The sequence below is a fragment of the Gorilla gorilla genome, chromosome 5, assembly GCF_029281585.2.
Source record: "Gorilla gorilla gorilla isolate KB3781 chromosome 5, NHGRI_mGorGor1-v2.1_pri, whole genome shotgun sequence".
NCBI classification, from domain to species: Eukaryota; Metazoa; Chordata; class Mammalia; order Primates; family Hominidae; genus Gorilla; species Gorilla gorilla.
The window spans coordinates 49,380,343-49,399,139 of NC_073229.2; the positions used below are offsets into that span (position 1 = coordinate 49,380,343).

General features: G+C 54.2%; 1 protein-coding gene across 2 annotated transcripts; it reads right to left on the bottom strand.

Annotated features, from left to right (window-relative positions):
• Positions 1-42: 42 nt before the first annotated feature.
• VARS1 (valyl-tRNA synthetase 1) lies at positions 43-18,308 on the bottom strand. Of its 2 annotated transcripts, none has more exons than XM_004043681.5 (30): positions 18,066-18,308; positions 17,351-17,770; positions 15,515-15,649; positions 15,286-15,424; positions 14,921-15,045; positions 14,744-14,828; positions 14,398-14,498; positions 14,137-14,264; positions 8,103-8,267; positions 7,776-7,857; positions 7,125-7,244; positions 6,924-7,032; positions 6,744-6,838; positions 5,625-5,715; positions 5,250-5,374; positions 5,059-5,162; positions 4,814-4,972; positions 4,616-4,706; positions 4,376-4,481; positions 4,220-4,290; positions 4,010-4,135; positions 3,548-3,652; positions 3,399-3,467; positions 3,234-3,312; positions 2,970-3,097; positions 2,527-2,682; positions 2,137-2,343; positions 1,954-2,065; positions 1,496-1,821; positions 43-187 (listed from the first exon to the last, which is right to left on the bottom strand). In XM_004043681.5, the coding sequence occupies exons 2-30, from the start codon at positions 17,735-17,737 to the stop codon at positions 119-121; spliced, it is 3,795 nt and encodes a 1,264-aa protein (XP_004043729.2). In that variant the 5' UTR covers positions 17,738-17,770; positions 18,066-18,308; the 3' UTR covers positions 43-118. The 2 variants fall into 2 exon arrangements, with proteins under 2 accessions (XP_004043729.2, XP_018884434.2); XM_019028889.4 differs by having other exon boundaries at positions 14,744-14,831; positions 18,066-18,300.
• Positions 18,309-18,797: the final 489 nt, after the last annotated feature.

Genomic DNA, 18,797 nt, shown 5'->3' on the forward strand with positions numbered 1-18,797 from the left:
CCTCTGCTCCCCTCTCTGCCCCCACCACAGATGACAAGAGGATTTTGTGGGAAAATATTTTATTGCTGCCATCCCCACGGTGAGCCGCTGGGGGTGAGGGGTGAAGCTGGGTGGTGGATCACAGCATCTTCTGGAATAGGGCGATGGCCTCATCCACCTTCCTGAGCTCTGCTTCTGTCTGTTGGAGCTGGAGTGGAACCAGGGGGTGGGTGAGGACCCAGGTCCAAGCGAAGAGACCCGCAAACACCCAGGACAACACAGTTGGAAAGATGAGCGAGGACCATGGGAGGTCAGTAGCTCAGAGGAGGCATGAACCTGGCTGGCCTGGCTCCCCACCCATTCCCACCAGCACCCCCACTTCCACCACCACCTCTTGGGTCTTGCCTTTTTCCACCAAGTGGTGAGTCCCCAAGAACAAAGGAACCTCAGAGCCTACATGTTCCCCATTCAGTGTCCCCACCTAAGCAGGAGAGCACAGGCTCCCAGGCCGGTCACTTCATTTGTCAGATGATGATGATGATATTGCCCCCCTCCCAGGGCTCTTGGGAGAACCAAGTGAGATTAACCACATCCACTCAAGGCTCTCTAGCTCTTGGCCTCCATGACTGGTTTTCTCTGTGTCTGTGCAGTTTACTCCACTACTCCTCTCTGGCGGAACCCAGGAGGCAGGGGACAAACAAGACTGGCCTTCCAGGGTCAGCCCAGTAGGCTTGAAAGTAAGTGGTGGGAGGCCCAGGGCTCCCCGACTACATGTGGACCCCAAGCCCAGCCCCAGGCATGCAGGTTTCCACATTTTGGGCAGCTGGGTGGGGTACGAAGGGTCTGGCTGGGAGATAGGATGCCTGGTTCTAGGTCAGCCTCCGTCTCCCACCTGTTGTGTGACCCTGGGTTGTGCCCAGCCCCCAGCTGCTCCCCATGTGTAAGGGGAGGGCCTTCTATGGTCCCTGCTCAAAGCGCCTGGGCTCCATGCTCCCCAGTGGATTCCCCAGGGTTGGGTACAGAGTCCAGCTTCCAGACCAGGATTGGTTTTTGTTTTGTTTTGTTTTTTTTCCAGACAGGGTCTTCTCTCTCTCTGTTGCCCAGGCTCGAGTGCAGTGGCATGATCTCGGCTCACTGCAGTCTTGACCTCCCAGGCTCAAGCAATCCGCCCACCTCAGCCCCCCGAGTAGCTGGGACCCCAGGTGTGTGCCACTATGGCCGGCTAATTTTTGTATTTTTGTTGTAGAGATGGGATTTCACCATGTTGGCTGGTCTCAAACCCCTGGGCTCAAGTGATCCACCCACCTTGGCCTCCCAAAGTTCTGGGATTACAGGTGTGAGCCACTGAGCCAGGCTGTTTTGTTTTTTAAGGCTAGTGGGAGTGGAGAAGGAACAAAGAAATCTGTAACTGGTTACGATCAATTAGTTGTCAACACCACTGCACTCGGACCAGCCCAGACCAGGGTTTTGATGGAGGAAGGGGATGGTGTGGGAAATGCCCACCCAGGCCACACACCTTGGCTTCATCTGCCTCCTGGACTTCGAGCGGCACCTTGACAGGATAGCCCGAGGCAGCACGGCGTTCCCGTAGACGCTGGGCCTGCCGCTGGGCCTCAACTCGCTTGGCTTGCAGCTTGCCCAGCTCCCGTGCAGGGTCCACCAGCCCCTGAAGCTGCAGGTGGATGGAGCAGCGATCAGAAGCCAGAGCCACAGCGCAACCCTGGGGGGCGGGAGCCCCCAGGGCCAGAACAGCCACCACACCTGCGCTGGCCAGGGCCTGCACGTAGCCCGACACCGCCGATGCCAGGGCGCCCGTGGCCTCATCTGCCACTTCCAGGAAACCTGCCAGGGAGGGAGAAAGGTGAGGCCTAGCTCCACGGAGACAGGAAACCAAGCAGTCACTGCCGGACACTGGGTCCCAGAGTAGGCTGAGGGGACAGTGGGATGGGGCGGACATGGGGGCCTGAGGCTCACAGTCAGGCCGGATCCGGGTGAGGTTGTAGTCGGCTCGCAGGGAGCGCACGGCTCGCGTGATGCTTAGCGCCAGCTCAAGGGCGGCTTCTGCCTCGGGGTCCTTCCAGGAGCACTGTGGGGTGGAGGAGGGGGTGAGGGGGCCTGGAGGGCAGGTCAGACTCCCCTCTCCAGGCCATGCCATACCTCTGAGGGCTCCGGGTAGGGGGTAACACAGAGGCTAGGGGGAGCTTGCGGCATCCTCCGGGGCAGCCTCTGGAACAGCTCCTCCGTCACGAAGGGCATGAAGGGTGAGAGCAGCCGCAGGCCAACGTCCAGGCAAGTGTACAGGGTCTGGCGGGCACACTCAGCTGCCACCTGGTCCACCCCATTCAGTACAGGTTTCAGGCACTCCTAGGGGACGAGAGGTACAGGGCTCACAGCTGGAGGTCTAGCCTTGAGCCCTCGCTGTGCCTGTGAGGACTGGGAAGGGGATGGGTTGGCTTAGGTCTCAAGGCCAACTCTGGCAAAACTGAGCCCAGGGCTCTGCTGCCCACCTGCCCCCACCATCCCCTGCCCCGCTGTGCTCCTTCTCACCAAGTAGACATCACAGAGCTCATAGAGCCAGAAGCTGTACTGGGCAGTGGTGACGGCCGGGAAGTCGTAGGCCTGGAAGCCTTGATTGCTGAGCCTCACAGCCTCTGTCAGGCGGCTGCGGATCCAGCGGTCCACCAGGCTCTCATGGCCTCCGGGCTTGGGGAGAGAGGGTGTATCAGCCGGCGGGCCACAGGAGGGTGCCAGAACCCCATGGGGGCAGGAGTCATGGGCAGATCTTCATCCAGAGTCTGATGAGTCCAAAGCAACCACCTATGTGCCAGGATCTGGGAAGAAGTGACACGCCCCAGCCCCCAATGCGCTGGGCTTTCCCTTTAACTGTCTGTCTCTGTGTCTATCTGTCCCCCCAGCTACATGGAGGCTGCTCCGGACAGGGGTACAGCCTGTGTGAGTGCTGCCAGCTTTGCTGCCCACCAGGCCCTTACCTGGGAGGTGGGTGAGGGCACAAAACCCTTCCCAAGGCCACGAAGGGCAAACTTGGTGGCATTCCAGAGCTTGTTGCAGAAGTGGCGGTAACCCAGTATCCGGTTCACATCCAGGTTGATGTCACGACCTGGGTCGGGGGTGAGATGTGAGTCCTCATCACCCTCTTCCCAGCCCATGCCCACCAGAGGCTCAGGGTGGAGAAGAGGGATGGACCTCACAGAAGGAGGAAGGAGTGGCTGGGAGGGACGCTTTGGGGGCCATACCCTGGGACGTGTAGGCACATAATCCAAACCGGAGAGCATCGGTGCCACATTCGGGAATCCCCGCTGGGAAGTCAGCTTTCTACAGGGAAGAGGCAGGGGGAGGAGCGTCCTCAGCCAGCCCCATCCATGCTGTGCTCCTGCTCAGCCCAGCCCAACCCTCCATACCTGCCCTTCTTTGGCCTTCTCCACCTCGCTGGGATCCAGGTTGCTGTTCAGCAGCTGGTCGTGGAGGCCCTGAGGGTGGAGTGGGAGCAGTCAGGTGGCTGTGACCACAGCCCCACGGCCCTTCCTGGCTGGCCCAGCACCCAGCCCACCTGCAGGGAGATTCCATAGATGACGTCCAGGGGATCGATGACATTGCCTAGAGACTTGCTCATCTTGCGGCCGTGAGCATCTCGCACGATGGCATGGAGGTAGACCTGCAGAGCAGGTGGGGAAGCCCATGAGACTCAGTCCTCTCCTTCCCCAGCCTCAGTGCCCCGACCAGGACTGTGTCTGGTCTACCCCACTGTGAACCTCAGGTCCCACTGAGTGTCCCCAAGAGCTCGTTGAGCGCCTTTATGTGAATCAGAAGCACTCCTTCCTCTGGGAAGATGAAGCCCTGGGCACAGGAATCACTGAGCAGGGCCCAGGCTGGATTTCAACCCCACACCAGCCCCCGGGTCAGGCCTGCCCACAGCTAACCCCATGCCCCAGCCACGCGGGGTCTGCGCTGCAGCACAGGATGGTAGGAGAGGAGGCTGGGGGCGATGGGAGGGTCTCGGCTGTCTCCGCACCTCTCTAAAGGGCAGCCTGCCCGTGAGCTTCAGGCCCAGCATGACCATCCGGGCCACCCAGAAGAAGAGGATGTCGTGACCGGTCTCCAGCAGTGTCCCGGGGTAGAACACACTCAGGTCTTCTGACTGAGGGCAGACCAGGGTGTGAAGGGGAGCCAACACCCACCCTCCAGTCCCCTGTCCCGCCAAGCCCCGGCCCCAGGAACACACCTGGTTGGGCCAGCCCAAAATGGATAAGGGGAAGAGGCCGGAGGAGAACCAGGTATCCAATACATCCTCATCTGAGAGAGGCCAAAGGTCAGAGGTCAGAGGGAGTGGAGCTCTGCCCCCCACAACTCCCTCCAGACCCTCAAAGCCCCGCCTTGCCTTGCTGGAGACTGATCTTGTCAGGGGACACTCCGAACTCCTTGGCTGCCTTCTCCCGGGCCTCTGCCTCATTGCGTCCACTCACCCAGTACCGCCCATCAGGGTCCTGCCACAGGTGCAGTGATTACCCAAGGGGGTGTGTCTGCTTCTGGCTCACCCTGCCCCTCCCCCCACCAAGGACCCAGTAAACCCACCACTCCCGCAGGGTGTCCCAGCAGCTAGCTCTGGCCCTCTGCTCACCTCCCCAGGGGGCACCGCTGGGTCATTGACAGTGACAAAGTAGGCTGGGATGCGATGGCCCCACCACAGCTGCCTGGAAATGCACCACTCCCTGCAAATGTCGGGGAGGAGAAATCAGGGAGGGCCTGATGGAGCCTGGCCCGAGTGAGCCCTGCTCAGCCCTCGGCAAGCCCCTCCCACACTGAGGGCCCTACACACCGGATGTTGTCCATCCAGGCATGCCATGTGCGCTGATGGGCCTCAGGCAGGATGCGGAGGTCACCCCGAGTCACAGCGGCGCTGGCAGCCTGGGCCATCTCCCCGCAGCGAACGTACCACTGCGGCCGCAGCAGAGGCTCTACCACGTCCTTCGACCGGCTGGGGGTACACGTAGGTGAGAAGGACAGGCGGTAAAACCCTGAGGAGCCCTCCATCTTCCTCCCGTCCCAGGCCCCCACCCTCACTTGCAAAGTGGCACCACCATGGGGTTGTCCTCAATGCCACGGAACAGTCCCCGCTCCTTCAGCGCCACCAGCACCGCTTTCCTGGCCTCAAACCTGGGCAGGCCCTGGGTAGGAATGAGGCCTCATCATGGCGATGCCCAGGCATCCCTCCATCTCCCTGACCCGGGCACTCTTGCCTCAGGCAGCCTCACCAGGAAAGGCGGAGGCACATTGATGAGGGCCCCCCGGGAGTCCATGATGCTGATGGCCTCCAGCCCGTGCCGCTGCCCAACTTCATAGTCATTTTGGTCATGTGCGGGGGTGATCTTCACAGCACCTGGGTGTACATCAGGATGCCCAGGTCATGAGGGACCCCACGGAGTTCCTTCCTACACTCGCCTCTTTTGCTGAAGGATGTAGCTCCGAGACCACTCCTGGCCCCCACTTGTCTAATACGGTCCCTTGAGAACCACCCCAAGCTCTGTCTATTTGGCTGAAGCTTATTTTCTTTTTCTCTGAGAGAAGATGGACAGCTAGGGTGCAGCTCCAGTCTTTTCCTCTCCCCACAGGACCAGCCCCTTGCCCACCTGTGCCGAAGTCCATGTCCACAAATTCATCGAAGACAATGGGAAGGCTCCGAGACAGGAATGGGTGGATCACGTTCTTCCCCTTCAGGTGCTGGGGGCGGAAAGATACCAAAAACGCATGAAGCAGGGCCAGACGCCGTGATTCCCACCTGTAATCCCAGAACTTTGGGAGGCTGAGGTGGGCAGATCACTTGAGGCCGGGAGTTGGAGACCAGCCTGGCCAACATGGGGAAACCTAGTCTCTACTAAAAATACAAAAAAAAAATTAGCCAGGTGTGGTGACGCGTGCCTGTAATCTCAGCTACTCAAGAGGCTGAGGCACAAGTACTGCTTGAACCCGCGAGGTGGAGGTTGCAGTGAGCCAAGATGGCGCCACTGCACTCTAGCCTGGGCGATAGAGTGAGACCCTCTCTCAAAAATAAATAAATAAATAAAAGCATGAAGGGGCCTGGTGCCATGGCTCACATCTCTAATCCCCACATTTTGGGAGGCTGGGGCAGGAGGCTTCCTTGAGGCCAGGAGTTCAAGATCAGCGTGGTTAACAGAGCGAGAGACCTTGTCTCTATTTAACTTTTTTTTTTTTTTGAGACGGAGTCTCGCTGTGTTGCCCAGGCTGGAGTGCAGTGGCGTGATCTCGGCTCACTGCAAGCTCCACCTCCTGGGTTCATGCCATTCTCCTGCCTCAGCCTCCTGAGTAGCTGAGATTACAGGCACCCGCCACTACAACTGGCTAATTTTTTGTATTTTTAGTAGAGATGGGGTTTCACTATGTTGGCCAGGCTGGTCTCGAACTCGTGACCTTATGATTCACCTGCCTCAGCCTCCCAAAGCGCTGGGATTACAGGCACGAGCCACCGTGCCTGGCTATTTAACTTTTTAAAAATGCACGAAGGGCTGGGCCCAAGTCCTTCCTTTCCAGGGCCCTGACTATCCCAACACTTGAACTCCCCCAAACAGTCCCCAATAGCTCTACCCTCAGAGCTGGGAAAGAAGCTGAAGACCAGTTTCTAACCCAGCTTCCTCTCCTCAGCCAGGGGCCTAAGTCCAACCCCTCCACCCCATAAGGATGGGAGCCCTTTTTGGCCATGACTCCTTCCCTAACTGTGGACAGTCCCCCACCTGGTATCTGGTATCTTTGGGGTGCACAGCTACAGCCACATCTCCCAGCATTGTCTCGATCCGAGTTGTTGCCACCACCACCTCCTCGTCGCTATCTGGGGTGACAGAAGGCCTTGTGGTCTTGGCCCTGGCCCCTTCCTGCCACTCCCAGCCCAGGATCCTGGTGCCCCTGGCTCCTACCTGAGCCTTGGACCTTATAGGCAAAGGACACGAGGACCCCGAACTCCACCTTCTCCTTGTAGCCAGGCACGGAGAGCAGGGTGCGACCTGTCAGCTCCTTCTTATCCACCTGTAAAATGGGTATTTAGAGGCGTGGCCCAGGGGCCAGGGCCAGGGCCAGGGTAGATTGGAGATGGAGACAGGCCAGGTTGGGGGACACACCTCAATGTCAGAGATGGCGGAGTTGAGGGTGCAGGACCAGTTAACAAGGCGGGTACTGCGATAGATGACGCCTTCCTCGTGAAGCCGGACAAAGGCCTCTGTCACAGCTGCTGAGAGTTTCTGGGGTGGAGCAGGGAGAAGTCAGAGAGACGGGCCTTGTGCCTGGAGGCCCAGGCAGACACCCAGGGCTCCAGTGAGGCCTTGCCCATACAGAGTCCCACTGGCCAGCACAAAGACCCCGCTGAGGGGAGTACTTTCCTTCTTTCCTTGAGGGGGAGAGAGGACTAAGGGAACACAAGAGCAGGCAACAAGCCTTGTGATGCTGCAGATGGCGAGGAAGACAATCAGCTGGGGACAAGTACTGGTGCAGAGGACACTGGGAGATCAGGCTCCATGGGAGACGGGGTCCTGATCATGTGCCACCTGAAGGAATCTGGAGCTCCCAGAGCCAAGACAGGGAACATGAAGGGCCATGATATGGAAAGGGCCATGGCGAGGGGTGGGAAGTGGCGTTTGCAGCTGAGCCCTCCATGGTGTTTTACATGGGCCAGCTCCTGAGAGAGGGCCACAGCACCTCTGCTTTCTCCTGTGGGGGTCCCACCCTGGGGAGACTCCTACTCCTGCCCCAGCTTTGACACTCCTCCCACGCACAGGGTCCATGGTGAAACAGGCTCGATCCCAGTCCAAGGAGCTGCCAAGCTTCTTCAACTGGTGGTAAATCCGGTCACCTTTCCTGGAAGCAGACAGACAGGCTGAGGTCAGCACTCGTGCCTGGGCTAGAGGGAGACATCAGGTGGCTGATTGGGCAGTGTGGAGATCACCCATCCCCCTGAAATTTACCTGGGCCCTAGAGCCAACTGACTCTGCCTCTGTGGGAGGGTCTGACCCTGTGGCCAAGGGGTTACAGGTGACAGAGGTCTTCTGGATAGGGGACAGGGAGGCAGGGCTGCGATGCCCACAGGGATGCTGCATACTCACTCCTCCTTCCACTTCCAGACTTCCTGTAGAAAGGCCTCGCGGCCCAGCTGGTGCCGGCTCAGTCCCTGCTCACGCCATAGCTTCTTCTCCACCACCACCTGGGTGGCAATACCTGCATGGTCACAGCCAGGGTTCCACAGGGTGGTCTCCCCACGCATGCGGTGCCTGTTGGGGGGCATGGAGGACGAGAGGGTGAGCCAGGCCAGTGGGGCCTGGCACCAAAGAAAGCAGAGGCTTCAGGCAAGGAGTCAGTGGACTAAATAAAGAAGCAGGGAGGCCGGATGCGGTGGCTCACGCCTGTAATCCCAGAACTTTGGGAGGCTGAGGTGGGTGGATCACCTGAGGTGGGGGAGTTCGAGATGAGCCTGGCCAACATGGTAAAACCCCGTCTCTACTAAAAATACAAAATTAGCTGGGCATGGTGGCATGCACCTGTAATCCCAGCACTTTGGGAAGCTGAGGTGGGTGGATCACCTGAAGTGGGGAGTTCAAGATAAGCCTGGCCAACATGGTAAAACCCTGTCTGTATTAAAAATACAAAATTTGCTGGGCGTGGTGGCATGTGCCTGTAATCCCAGCTACTTGGAAGGCTGAGGCAGGAGAATTGCTTGAACCCGGGAAGCAGAGGTTGCAGCAAGCTGGGATCATGCCATTGCACTCCAGCCTGGGTGACAGAGTGAGACTCCGTCTCCAAAAAACAAACAAACAAAAAAAAGAAAGAAGCAGGGGTGGAGCTGGAACCCTTGTGATTCTAAAGCTAGTCAAGGAGAAAATATTTGAAGGAAGAGCCAAGGCAATATGGAAAAAGAACAAAGACAGGCATGCGTGGTGGCTCACACCTGTAACCCCAGGACTTTGGGAGGCCAAGGCGAGTGGATCACTTGAGGACAGGAGTTCGAGACCAGCCTGACCAACATGGCAAGACCCTGTCTCTACCAAAAATACAAAAATTAGCCAGGATGGTGGTGCATACCTGTAATCCCAGCTACTTGGGAGGCTGAAGCACGAGAATCGCTTGAAGCTGGGAGGGGGAGGTTGCAGTGAGTTGAGATTGTGCCACTGCACTCCAGCCTGGATGGTAGAGTGAGACTCTGTCTCAAAAAAAAAAAAAAAAAAAAAAAAAGAACAAAGAGGAGGCTCCTGCCAAACAGGATAGCAAAAGTTCTAATTGTTAAAATAAGTTACTAAACAGGAACAAAATAGTACCTGGAAACAGATACAAGCAAATTTAGTGTTTGTGAAAGGTGGCACTTCCTATCAGTAAAATAAGGATAAACTATTCAAAATGTTTGGAACAACTAGCTAATTATTTGGAAAAAATCTCCCCCTTACCAATAGTCACAAAAAGAAACTTTAGATAGATTAAAGAATTCAAGCCAGGCACAGTGGCTCAAGCCTATAACCCCAACACTTTGGGAGGCCAAGGTGAGAGGACTGCTTGAGCCCAGGAGTTGCAGACTAGTCTGGGCAACATAGTGAGACCTAGTCTCTGCAAAAAAAAAAAAAAAAGCCAGGCATGGTGGCGTGCACCTTTGTTCCCAGCTACTTGGGTGGCTGAGGTTGAGGCTGCACCAAGCTATGATTGTGCTGTGATCATGCCGATGCACTCCAATCTGGCCAACACAGTGAGAGAGACTCTGTCTCAAAAATAAATAAATAAACAAATAAATAAAAATAAAAAGTTGATATAACTCTATTCCATTAAAGTAATGGGAGTGTCTCACATTTTATTTAAACCACGTTCACTGGAAAAAAATGTGGCTACCTTAAGAGTTTTATAAGAAGTATGTGGCCAGGCACAGTGGCTCACACCTGTAATCCCAGCACTTTGGGAGGCCGAGGCAGGTGGCTTACTTCAGGTTAGGAGTTCAAGACCAGCTTGGCCAACATGGCAAAACTGTCTACTAAAAATGCAAAAGAATTAGCTGGGCGTGGTGGTGCGTGCCTGTAGTCCCAGCTACTCAGGAGACTGAGACACAAGAATCGCTTGAACCCAAGTGGTTGAGGTTGCAGTGAGACGAGATCGTGTCACTGCACTCCAGCCTGGGTGACAGAGCGAGACTCTGTCTCAATTAAAAAAAAAAAAGTAGTCATTCTGTTCTCATGTAAACAAACTTGGAGGCCAGGTATGGTGGTTCATGCCTGTAGTCCCAGCACTTTGGGAGACTGAGGCAGGAGGATCTCTTGAGCCCAGAAGTTCGAGACCAGCCTGGGCAACATAGTGAGACCCTCTCTTGGTTTTATTAAAAAATTGAAAAACAGGGCCGGGTGTGGTGGCTCACGCCTATAATCCCAGCACTTTGGGACGCCGAGGCACGCGAATCACGAGGTCAGGAGATCGAGACCATCTTGGCTAACACGGTGAAACCCCGTCTCTACTAAAAATACAAAAAAAATTAGCCAGGCGTGGTGGTGGGCTCCTATAGTCCCAGCTACTCAGGAGGCTGAGGCAGGAGAATGGCATGAACCTGGGAGGAGGAGCTTGCAGTGAGCAGAGATTGCGCCACTGCACTCCAGCCTGGGTGACAGAGCAAGACCCCATTTCCAAAGAAAAAAAAAATTGAAAAATTGAAAAAACAAAAACGCAAACACAAACACAAACAACTTGGCCATTGTATGTTATGTGTATTTAACAGAACTGTTGGCTGGGCGAAGTGGCTCATGCCTGTCATCCTAGCACTTTGGGAGACCGAAGTGGGAAGATCACAAGGTCAGGAGTTCGAAACCAGCCTGACCAACGTGGTGAAACCCCGTCTCTACTAAAAATACAAAAATTAGCCAGGTGTGGTGGCACGCGCCTGTAATCCCAGCTACTCAGAAGGCTGAGGCAGGAGAATCGCTTGAGCTCAGAAGGCAGAGGTTGCAGTACGCGCGCACCACTGCACTCCAGCCTGGGAAACAGAGAGAGACTCTGTCTCAAAAAAAACAAAAAAAACCAAAAAAAACAAAAAAGACAGGCCAGGCGCGGTGGCTCACGCCTGTAATCCCAGCACTTTGGGAGGCCGAGGTGAGCAGATCATGAGGTCAGGAGATCAAGACCATCCTGGCCGACAGGGTGAAACCCCGTCTCTACTAAAAAAAAATACAAAAAATTAGCCAGGCGTGGTGGCGGGCGCCTGTAGTCCCAGCTACTCAGGAGGCTGAGGCAGGAGCATGCTGTGAACCTGGGAGGCGGAGCTTGCAGTGAGCCAAGATTGCGCCACTGCACTCCAGCCTGGGCGGCAGAGAGAGACTCTGTCTCAAAATAATAATAATAATAATAAAAATAAAAAAATAAAACATATAACTGTTTTCCCAGCTCTCAGTTACTTGCAAAATGCACAATCAAACATTGTATTCCCAGTGCTCAGAGCAGAGGTGGCACATAGTTGGGCCCAGTAAATATTTTTTGACCACATTAATTTAGTACATAAGACACCAGAAAAAATTCTCAAAATTTAAATATAATAAACCCTGGTTTCCAAAAATGGTAAAGTTATTTTAAAATACTTTTAAAAAAGATTTGTCACCTAGAATATTACTTTGTATTTATCACTAATTAAAATATTAACAGTGAAAACAAATAGTAACAGAAAACAGGAGAAACATTTACAATTAACAGGAAAACTACCACACAATAATACAACAAAAACATTTACAATATATAACAAAAAAATCGATACCCAGAACAGGTAAAGAATTCTCAAAAAAAAAACATTAAAAAGAAAAACAACGAAGAATCAATAGAAAAACGGGCAAAAGATAGATACAGACAATTCACATATGGGTAAACCTGACTGGCCAAAAAACATGAAAATAGGCACAACTTCAATAGCAATCAGAAAGGTACAAAGTAAAACAACAGAGGTATTTTTTTGCCCATCAGATTGGCAAAACTAATTAGGCAACCCTAATGCTCAGGCTTGGCAAGGGTGGGGAAATGAACACTCTCACAGCAATTCCTGGAGGTATCAATCAGCAAAGCCATTCTGCAGGGCAACTTGGCAGCTTCCGTTTGTACTTAATATAGGTGTGCCCCTGCCGACCTAGCAGTTTCACTTCTTGATAGCTACACCAGCGAAACCCTTCCACACATGCTTCAGCAAGCATATAGAGCAGGGGTATCCAATCTTTTGGCTTCCCTGGGCCACATGGAAGAATTGTCTTGGGCCACACATAAAATACACTAACACTGGCTGGGAGCAGTGGCTCACGCCTGTAATCCCAGCACTTTGGGAGTCCGAGGCGGGCAGATCACGAGGTCAGGAGATCGAGACCATCCTGGCTAACACGGTGAAACCCCGTCTCTACTAAAAATACAAAAAAAAATTAGCCGGGCGTGGTGGCGGGCACCTGTAGTCCTAGCTACTTGGGAGGCTGAGGCAGGAGAATGGCGTTAACGTGGGAGGTGGAGTTTGGAGCTTGCAGTGAGCCGAGATTGCGCCACTGCACTCTAGCCTGGGCGACAGTGCAAGACCCGTCTCAAAAAATAAATAAATAAATAAATAATAAAAATAAATTTAAAAAAATACACTAACACTAACGATAGCTGATGAGCTAAAAAAAAAAATCGCAAAAAAATTCTTAAATGTTTAAAGAAAGTCTACAAATTTGTGTTAGGCTGCATTCAAAGCCGTCCTGGGCCGCATGTGGCCCACAGGCTGCAGGTTGGACAAACTTGATATACAGGGATATGCATTAGAGTAAGGTTTTCAACAGAAAAAAAAACAAAAAACAAAAAACAGAATGAATCATTAATTAAAAAGTGACTCCAGGCCGGGAGCAGTGGCTCACGCCTGTAATCCCAGCACTCTGGGAGGCCGAGGCAGGCAGATCACTTGAGGTCAGGAGTTTGAGACCAGCCTGGCCAACATGGTGAAACCCCATCTCTACTAAAAATACAAAAATTAGCCAGGCGCGGTGGCAGGTGCCTGTAATGCCAGCTACTTGGGAGGCTGAGGCAAGAGAATCACTTGAACCTAGGAGGTGGAGGTTTGCGGTGAGCCGAGATCATGCCACTGCACTCCAGCCTGAGCAAAAAGAGTGAAACTCTGTCTCAAAAAAAAAAAAAAAAAAAGAATGACTTCACTATGGTATAGCCACACTATGAGATATTATGGAACAATTAAAAAAAAGGAAGTCAGTATGTGTGGTATGTGTGTAAGGACAAGGAAAGATCTCCAAGAGAAAGTATTAAGTGTAAGAAGAAAGCTAGAGCATAACATGTGTAATATGAACCCTTTATGTTAAAAAATAGAAAAGACTCACCCAAAAGGAGAACTATAAATTTCTATGGGTACGTGTATATGTAAGTAAATAGGAAAGATCTGGAAAGATACACATCAAAGTGATAACAATGGCTAAATCTTAGGAGGAAGTAGGTGTGGAGGGGGATGGTCAAGGAGATTTGAAACTTTAAATTTCTTATAAGAATATATTCATATATTTTGGTCAGTTGTGGTGGCGCATTCCTGTAATCCCAGCTACTTGGGAGGCTGAGGCAGGAGAATCACTTGAACCCAGGAGGCAGCGGTTGCCATGAGCCGAGATGGCGTCACTGCACTCTGGCCTGGGCAACAGAACAAGACTCTGTCCCCCCAAAAAAATATATATATATTTATATGTTCCTAATTAAATTCAAAATAATGTTATTGTTACTAGAAAAAGAAGGGAGAGACTGGGTGTGGTGCCTCACACCTATAATCCCAGCACTCTGGGAGTCTGAGGCAGGAGAATCACTTGAGCCAGGAGTTGGAGACCAGACTGAGCAACAAAGCAAAAACTCATCTTTACAAAAAATTAAATTAAATTAAATTAAAATTAAATAAAGAAAGAAGGGATAGAAGAGAGTCTGCAAGTGGCGGTGTTGCATGGGAGTACTGGACTAGGAGAGGAAGCTAAATGATAGATAGGAATGACAGAGAGAAGTGTAGCACCACTGGGGGCAGAAGTGAGCACCAACCCAGAAGGAGAGAGGCTGGGGGGTGCTGTCAGGGAAAAGGAGAGAGCCAGACTAGGCAGAGGGAACCAGAGGAAGGTGCAGATAGAAGCTCACCATCGAGTCAGGGAGTCCTGGATGGCGTTGGTGAGTGCATGGCCCAGGTGCAGGGAGCCTGTCACATTGGGGGGTGGGATGCACATCATGAAGACACCTCGGGGATTTGCTGCTGACACATTAGGACGCTGATGGTGGAGAAGGATGGCACATGTTTAAGGCCTCAGGTCACCTCTCCCAGCCCCTCCCAGGCAACACATCCTTCAGTCCTGCCCTTCCCCACCCCACCCACTCTGGGCCTGGGCAGCAGTGCCTACTCACCCCATACTCTGGCTTGAAGAAGCCCTGCTGCTCCCACCAAGGGTACCAGGCAGCCTCCACATACCGAGGGCTGTAGGAGTCGGGCATGGGGCCACTGACATCTGGGGGAGAGGAAGGGAGGGCTCAGTGCCGTGGCTGGGAGCACTCTGGGAAGGAGACGTGCTGGCAGAGAGGGATCAGGATCTCCGTCACTCACATCATAGGACAGGCATTTGAGGGGCCTAGAGGCAGGGCAGGGGGTCTGCAATTCCTCACCAAACAAAGTGGTGAGAGCAAGAATAGAGCAAGATAGGGTGAAAACTTAGAAGGGGCTGCTGAGGGGTGAGCCCCTTCCCACTCCTAGTACCTTTCTTTTCCCCGGGTGGGGTTGGGAGGTCATAGGTAATGACCCCAGGATCCCGTTTCTCCCTCTTCTCTGGTTTTGGTTTCTTCTGCTTGGGAGGGAGAAGACATAGGCCCAGGCATCAGCCACCCCATCACCGCACACATCAACTTTCCTTCCAGCTCTACCCTCGCCTCTCACCTCCCCTGAAGGTGGCTGCTGCTGTTGGATCTTCTGCTTCTGTTGGAATTTCTCTAGCTTCTCCCGTTTCTTTGCCTCTTTCTTGAGCTGAGCAGCTGTCTTTGGGAGGGTAGGAGCCTCGGGGCCTAGAGAGAGGTGCAGAAATTCAGACTCAGCCAGCTGGGGACCCTCTTGGACGGCCATACTAGGTTTCAGATGGGGTATTTTAGATGCCCGAGGTCTCGCCCATGCTGACCTCCCCCCTCTCCCTCCTCTCCCGCAGGACCCTGCCCCCGTGATTCTGCCATTTCTAGGAAAAAAAGAAAGTGAGTTGCATGGAAGGCCCCAGGGAAGCCCCTATCCTCCAACTCCTCGCCCTTCCTCACCTGGCTGATGAGAGAGAGGCCTGGCTCCTGAGTATAGAACCACTTCTCCTAGCACGGCTCGGAATTCTGGCTGCCGGACACACGTGACAAACCAGCGAGTCACATTATTCCAGATCCGGCGGGCAGGTGGGTCTAGGACCTGGAACAGGAAATAAATGACTATTCTCAGTCACCCTACAGTGAGGTCTGAGGAGAGCAGTCTTGTTTTTCCCCAGGCCTGGTGACTCACGTATCGGAAAGGCAGCAGCAAGGCTGTGACAGCCGCCAGGTCAGCCAGAGTGGGGGCCTCCCCGGCCAAGTAGGTGTGCAGCCGAAGCCACTCCTCCAAGGGGCTCAGGGCCCTGCCCAGGGCCCCCAGCACAGCCTGGCAGGAAGGGGAAGAAATGTGAGACAAGGTTTGGCCCACCTCCATCTCCTACCACAACCCAATCCATGTGGCCTCCCTCCACCCCACTCTCACAAATCACCACCTCTGAGTCCCATTTCTTCACTCAAATAGTCACAATAAAAATACTTCTGGGCGGATCATGAGGTCAGGAGATCGAGACCATCCTGGCTAACATGGTGAAACCTCGTCTCTACTAAAAATACAAAAAAAAAATAGCCGGGCGTGATGGCGGGCGCCTGTAGTCCCAGCTACTCGGGAGGCTGAGGCAGGAGAATGGCATGAACCCAGGAGGTGGAGCTTGCAGTGAGCCGAGATCACGCCACTGCACTCCAGCCTGGGCAACACAGCGAGACTCCGTCTCAAAAAAAAAAAAAAAAACAACTTCTGACTCATCCAACAAATCCCTACTCAATACTTATGTGTTAGATGCAATATGTTAAGCATAGAAATAAAGATTATATGAGGCATCTCAATAACTGCCAGGTTCAGAACATCAATAAATATGTATTAAGTACTTCTCCAGGGAATGAGAGGAAAACACGAACAGATGGACAGAGCCCTGACCTGGTAGAGTTAACATTCTTGTAGGGGAACAACAAATGAGCAAATATAAAATGAAGTGCCCTATTTTTCTTAACTCCTATGAAGAAAAATAAAGCAGAATGAGGGGAACAGGGGCCAGGCGTGGTGGCTCACACCTATAATCTCAGCACTTTGGGAGGCCGAGGCGAGCAGACCATCTGAGGTTAGGAGTTCAAGACCAGCCTGGTCAACATGACAAAACCCCATCTCTACTAAAAATACAAAAAATTAGCCGGACAAGGTGGCGGGCGCCTGTAATCCCAGCTACTCAGAAGGCTGAGGCAGGAGAATCGCTTGAGCAGTGAGCTGAGATCGCACCATCGCACCGTGGCACTCCAGCCTGGGCAACAGAAGGAGATTCCGTCTCAAAAAAAAAAAAAAAGAAAGAAAAGAAATAAAAGAGGGGAACAGGGAATTCCAGAAGAGAGGGACTCTATTTTATTTGTTTGTTTGGACAGACATTCTGAATGCAAGGACTCTATTGTAGATAGGGTGATCACAATATGAGGGAGCAAGTCAGGGTCTGCCACATTCATTCATCCATTCAAGAAATACTAATTTTCCATCATGTGCTCAACACCATGCAAGGAGGCAGAGTTGAAAGTACACCAAGGCACAGGTCTCCTTTGGAAGGGCTGATAGTTACAATCTGGCAGGGTTATCTCTCCTCTCACTTACCTTCCTCATTTCATTTCTCTTTTATCTCCTCCCAGCAATTGTCATCTCTCCCTCACCCAGTCTTTTCCTACAATTCAAATAACTTCTATCCTCATCAATTTCAGACTCATCAAACTTTTACAAGAGACTTTAAAAGTGCCTGGCACTAAACTATGTGCTCTGCGCACATCTTTTAATCCTATTAACTCAGTGAGGCAAGCATTACATCAACTTGCCTGCGTGTTCATAGACATAGGAAGACCAAGACACAGCGGGTTTATGAAACGTGCCCAGGGTTACCATACCAGTTGGCAATATGGGATTTGATCACTCTTTTCCCACATCTGATGTACTACCTTCTTGTCTCATTGTCCATTCCAGTCCTCGCTTCCCTCCTCTGAATTTCTCCCCTCCCCCTCTTCTGTACAACCCCCTCACCTGGGGGTCCTGGGCCGAGCTTCGGAGTCCCAGGGCCGGTAGCGTTGCTCCACAGGCAGCTGGTATTAACTCCGTGTCGGCGTAACTGACCCACTGTTGGACAAGGACAGCCGCCCGGCTGCCCCCTGGGCCCCCCAGGCCTGCTGGCCACAGCAGCTGGGCCACAGCCGTGGCCCCCCACACCCAGAGCCCACCGGGCCCCTGCTCCAGGGCCGGCAGGCGGGGTGGGGGAAAGGGAGTCCTGCTAGTCGGGGGTGGCTGGAGACAGATGCGGGGGTGGGCTCCTCCCCATCCGGGACCCTCCCCAGCCTCCCCATAGCGAGCGGCTATGAGGGCTCGGAGGCTGGGGAAGGCATCTGGGTGAGGGGAGACGTAGAGGATGGACATAGTTATGAGAAGGTCCGAACGAAGTGGAAAAACCTAAGGAGAAAGAGAGACAGGGGAAGACCGCGGGATGGAGGTGGGTCCTATGTTTGAGTAGAGAGGGGACCCTCACGGGAGCTCCTTCGCCGCAGACACCCGAGTCCCACAGGACTGAAGGTCTGACCAGGCAGGCTGTCAGGAGCCGAGGACCTGGCTCTCAGAGGGGCAGCGTCAGTGGGGAGTTCCTGGGGAAGAGGAACTATCCACGATCGCGGGGCTTCGGGGAGTGTGGAAGGCTCTCAGGAGCGGGTCGGCGTCTGGTTGGATGCGGGTTCGAGCCGCGTGTACGTACTGGAGGGAGATGGTCAGACTGGGCCGGGAATCCACCTCACAGCCAGGCGCCGGCCGCGGCTGGACCGGCCGAGCGGCCGGGGCGGAGGAGTCGAGCGGGCAGAGACGGTGGGCGGCTCTCCAGGTGACCCTAGTTCCCTAAGATCGCCGCCCCGGCAGCCGGCGCCCACGTGTTCCCCCCTTTGTGACAGGGAGCGTTTCCGGGCCTGCGGGTCCTGGCGGGGGCGGCCGTGCCCCGCCTGCGAGTGCGCGCCCGCCGTGTCCGACACTGCCCCGGGGGCCGCGCGGCCCGCCGCCCGCCGGTCTCACGAGGAACAGCGCGGGGCGCGGGGCGCTGGGCGCGGACGCAGGACGAGAGGACACCCCTGAGCACGACGCTCCCGTCAGGCGCCGCCACGGGCACCTTGTGCGGGTCCTCGGCCGGGTGGCGAGGGCGGCGCCCAGCGGGCAGCTAGGGAACTGGTCCAAGAGGGTCGGCCGGCCCGGCCGGTGGAGGGCGTTCCCCACCCGGTAGCGGGGAGGTGTCCAGCGGGGAGCGGCCTGATGAGGACCGAAGGGGAGGTCCATTTGCCGAGGCCCTGGCGTCCAGCTTTCTCTTTGAGCCTCATCTCCTCATGTATGAAAAAAGGTTGACGGCCGGGCGCAGTGGCTCACGCCTATAATCCCAGCACTTTGGGAGGCCGAGGTGGGCGGATCACCTGAGGTCAGAAGTTCAAGACTAGCCTGGCCAAGG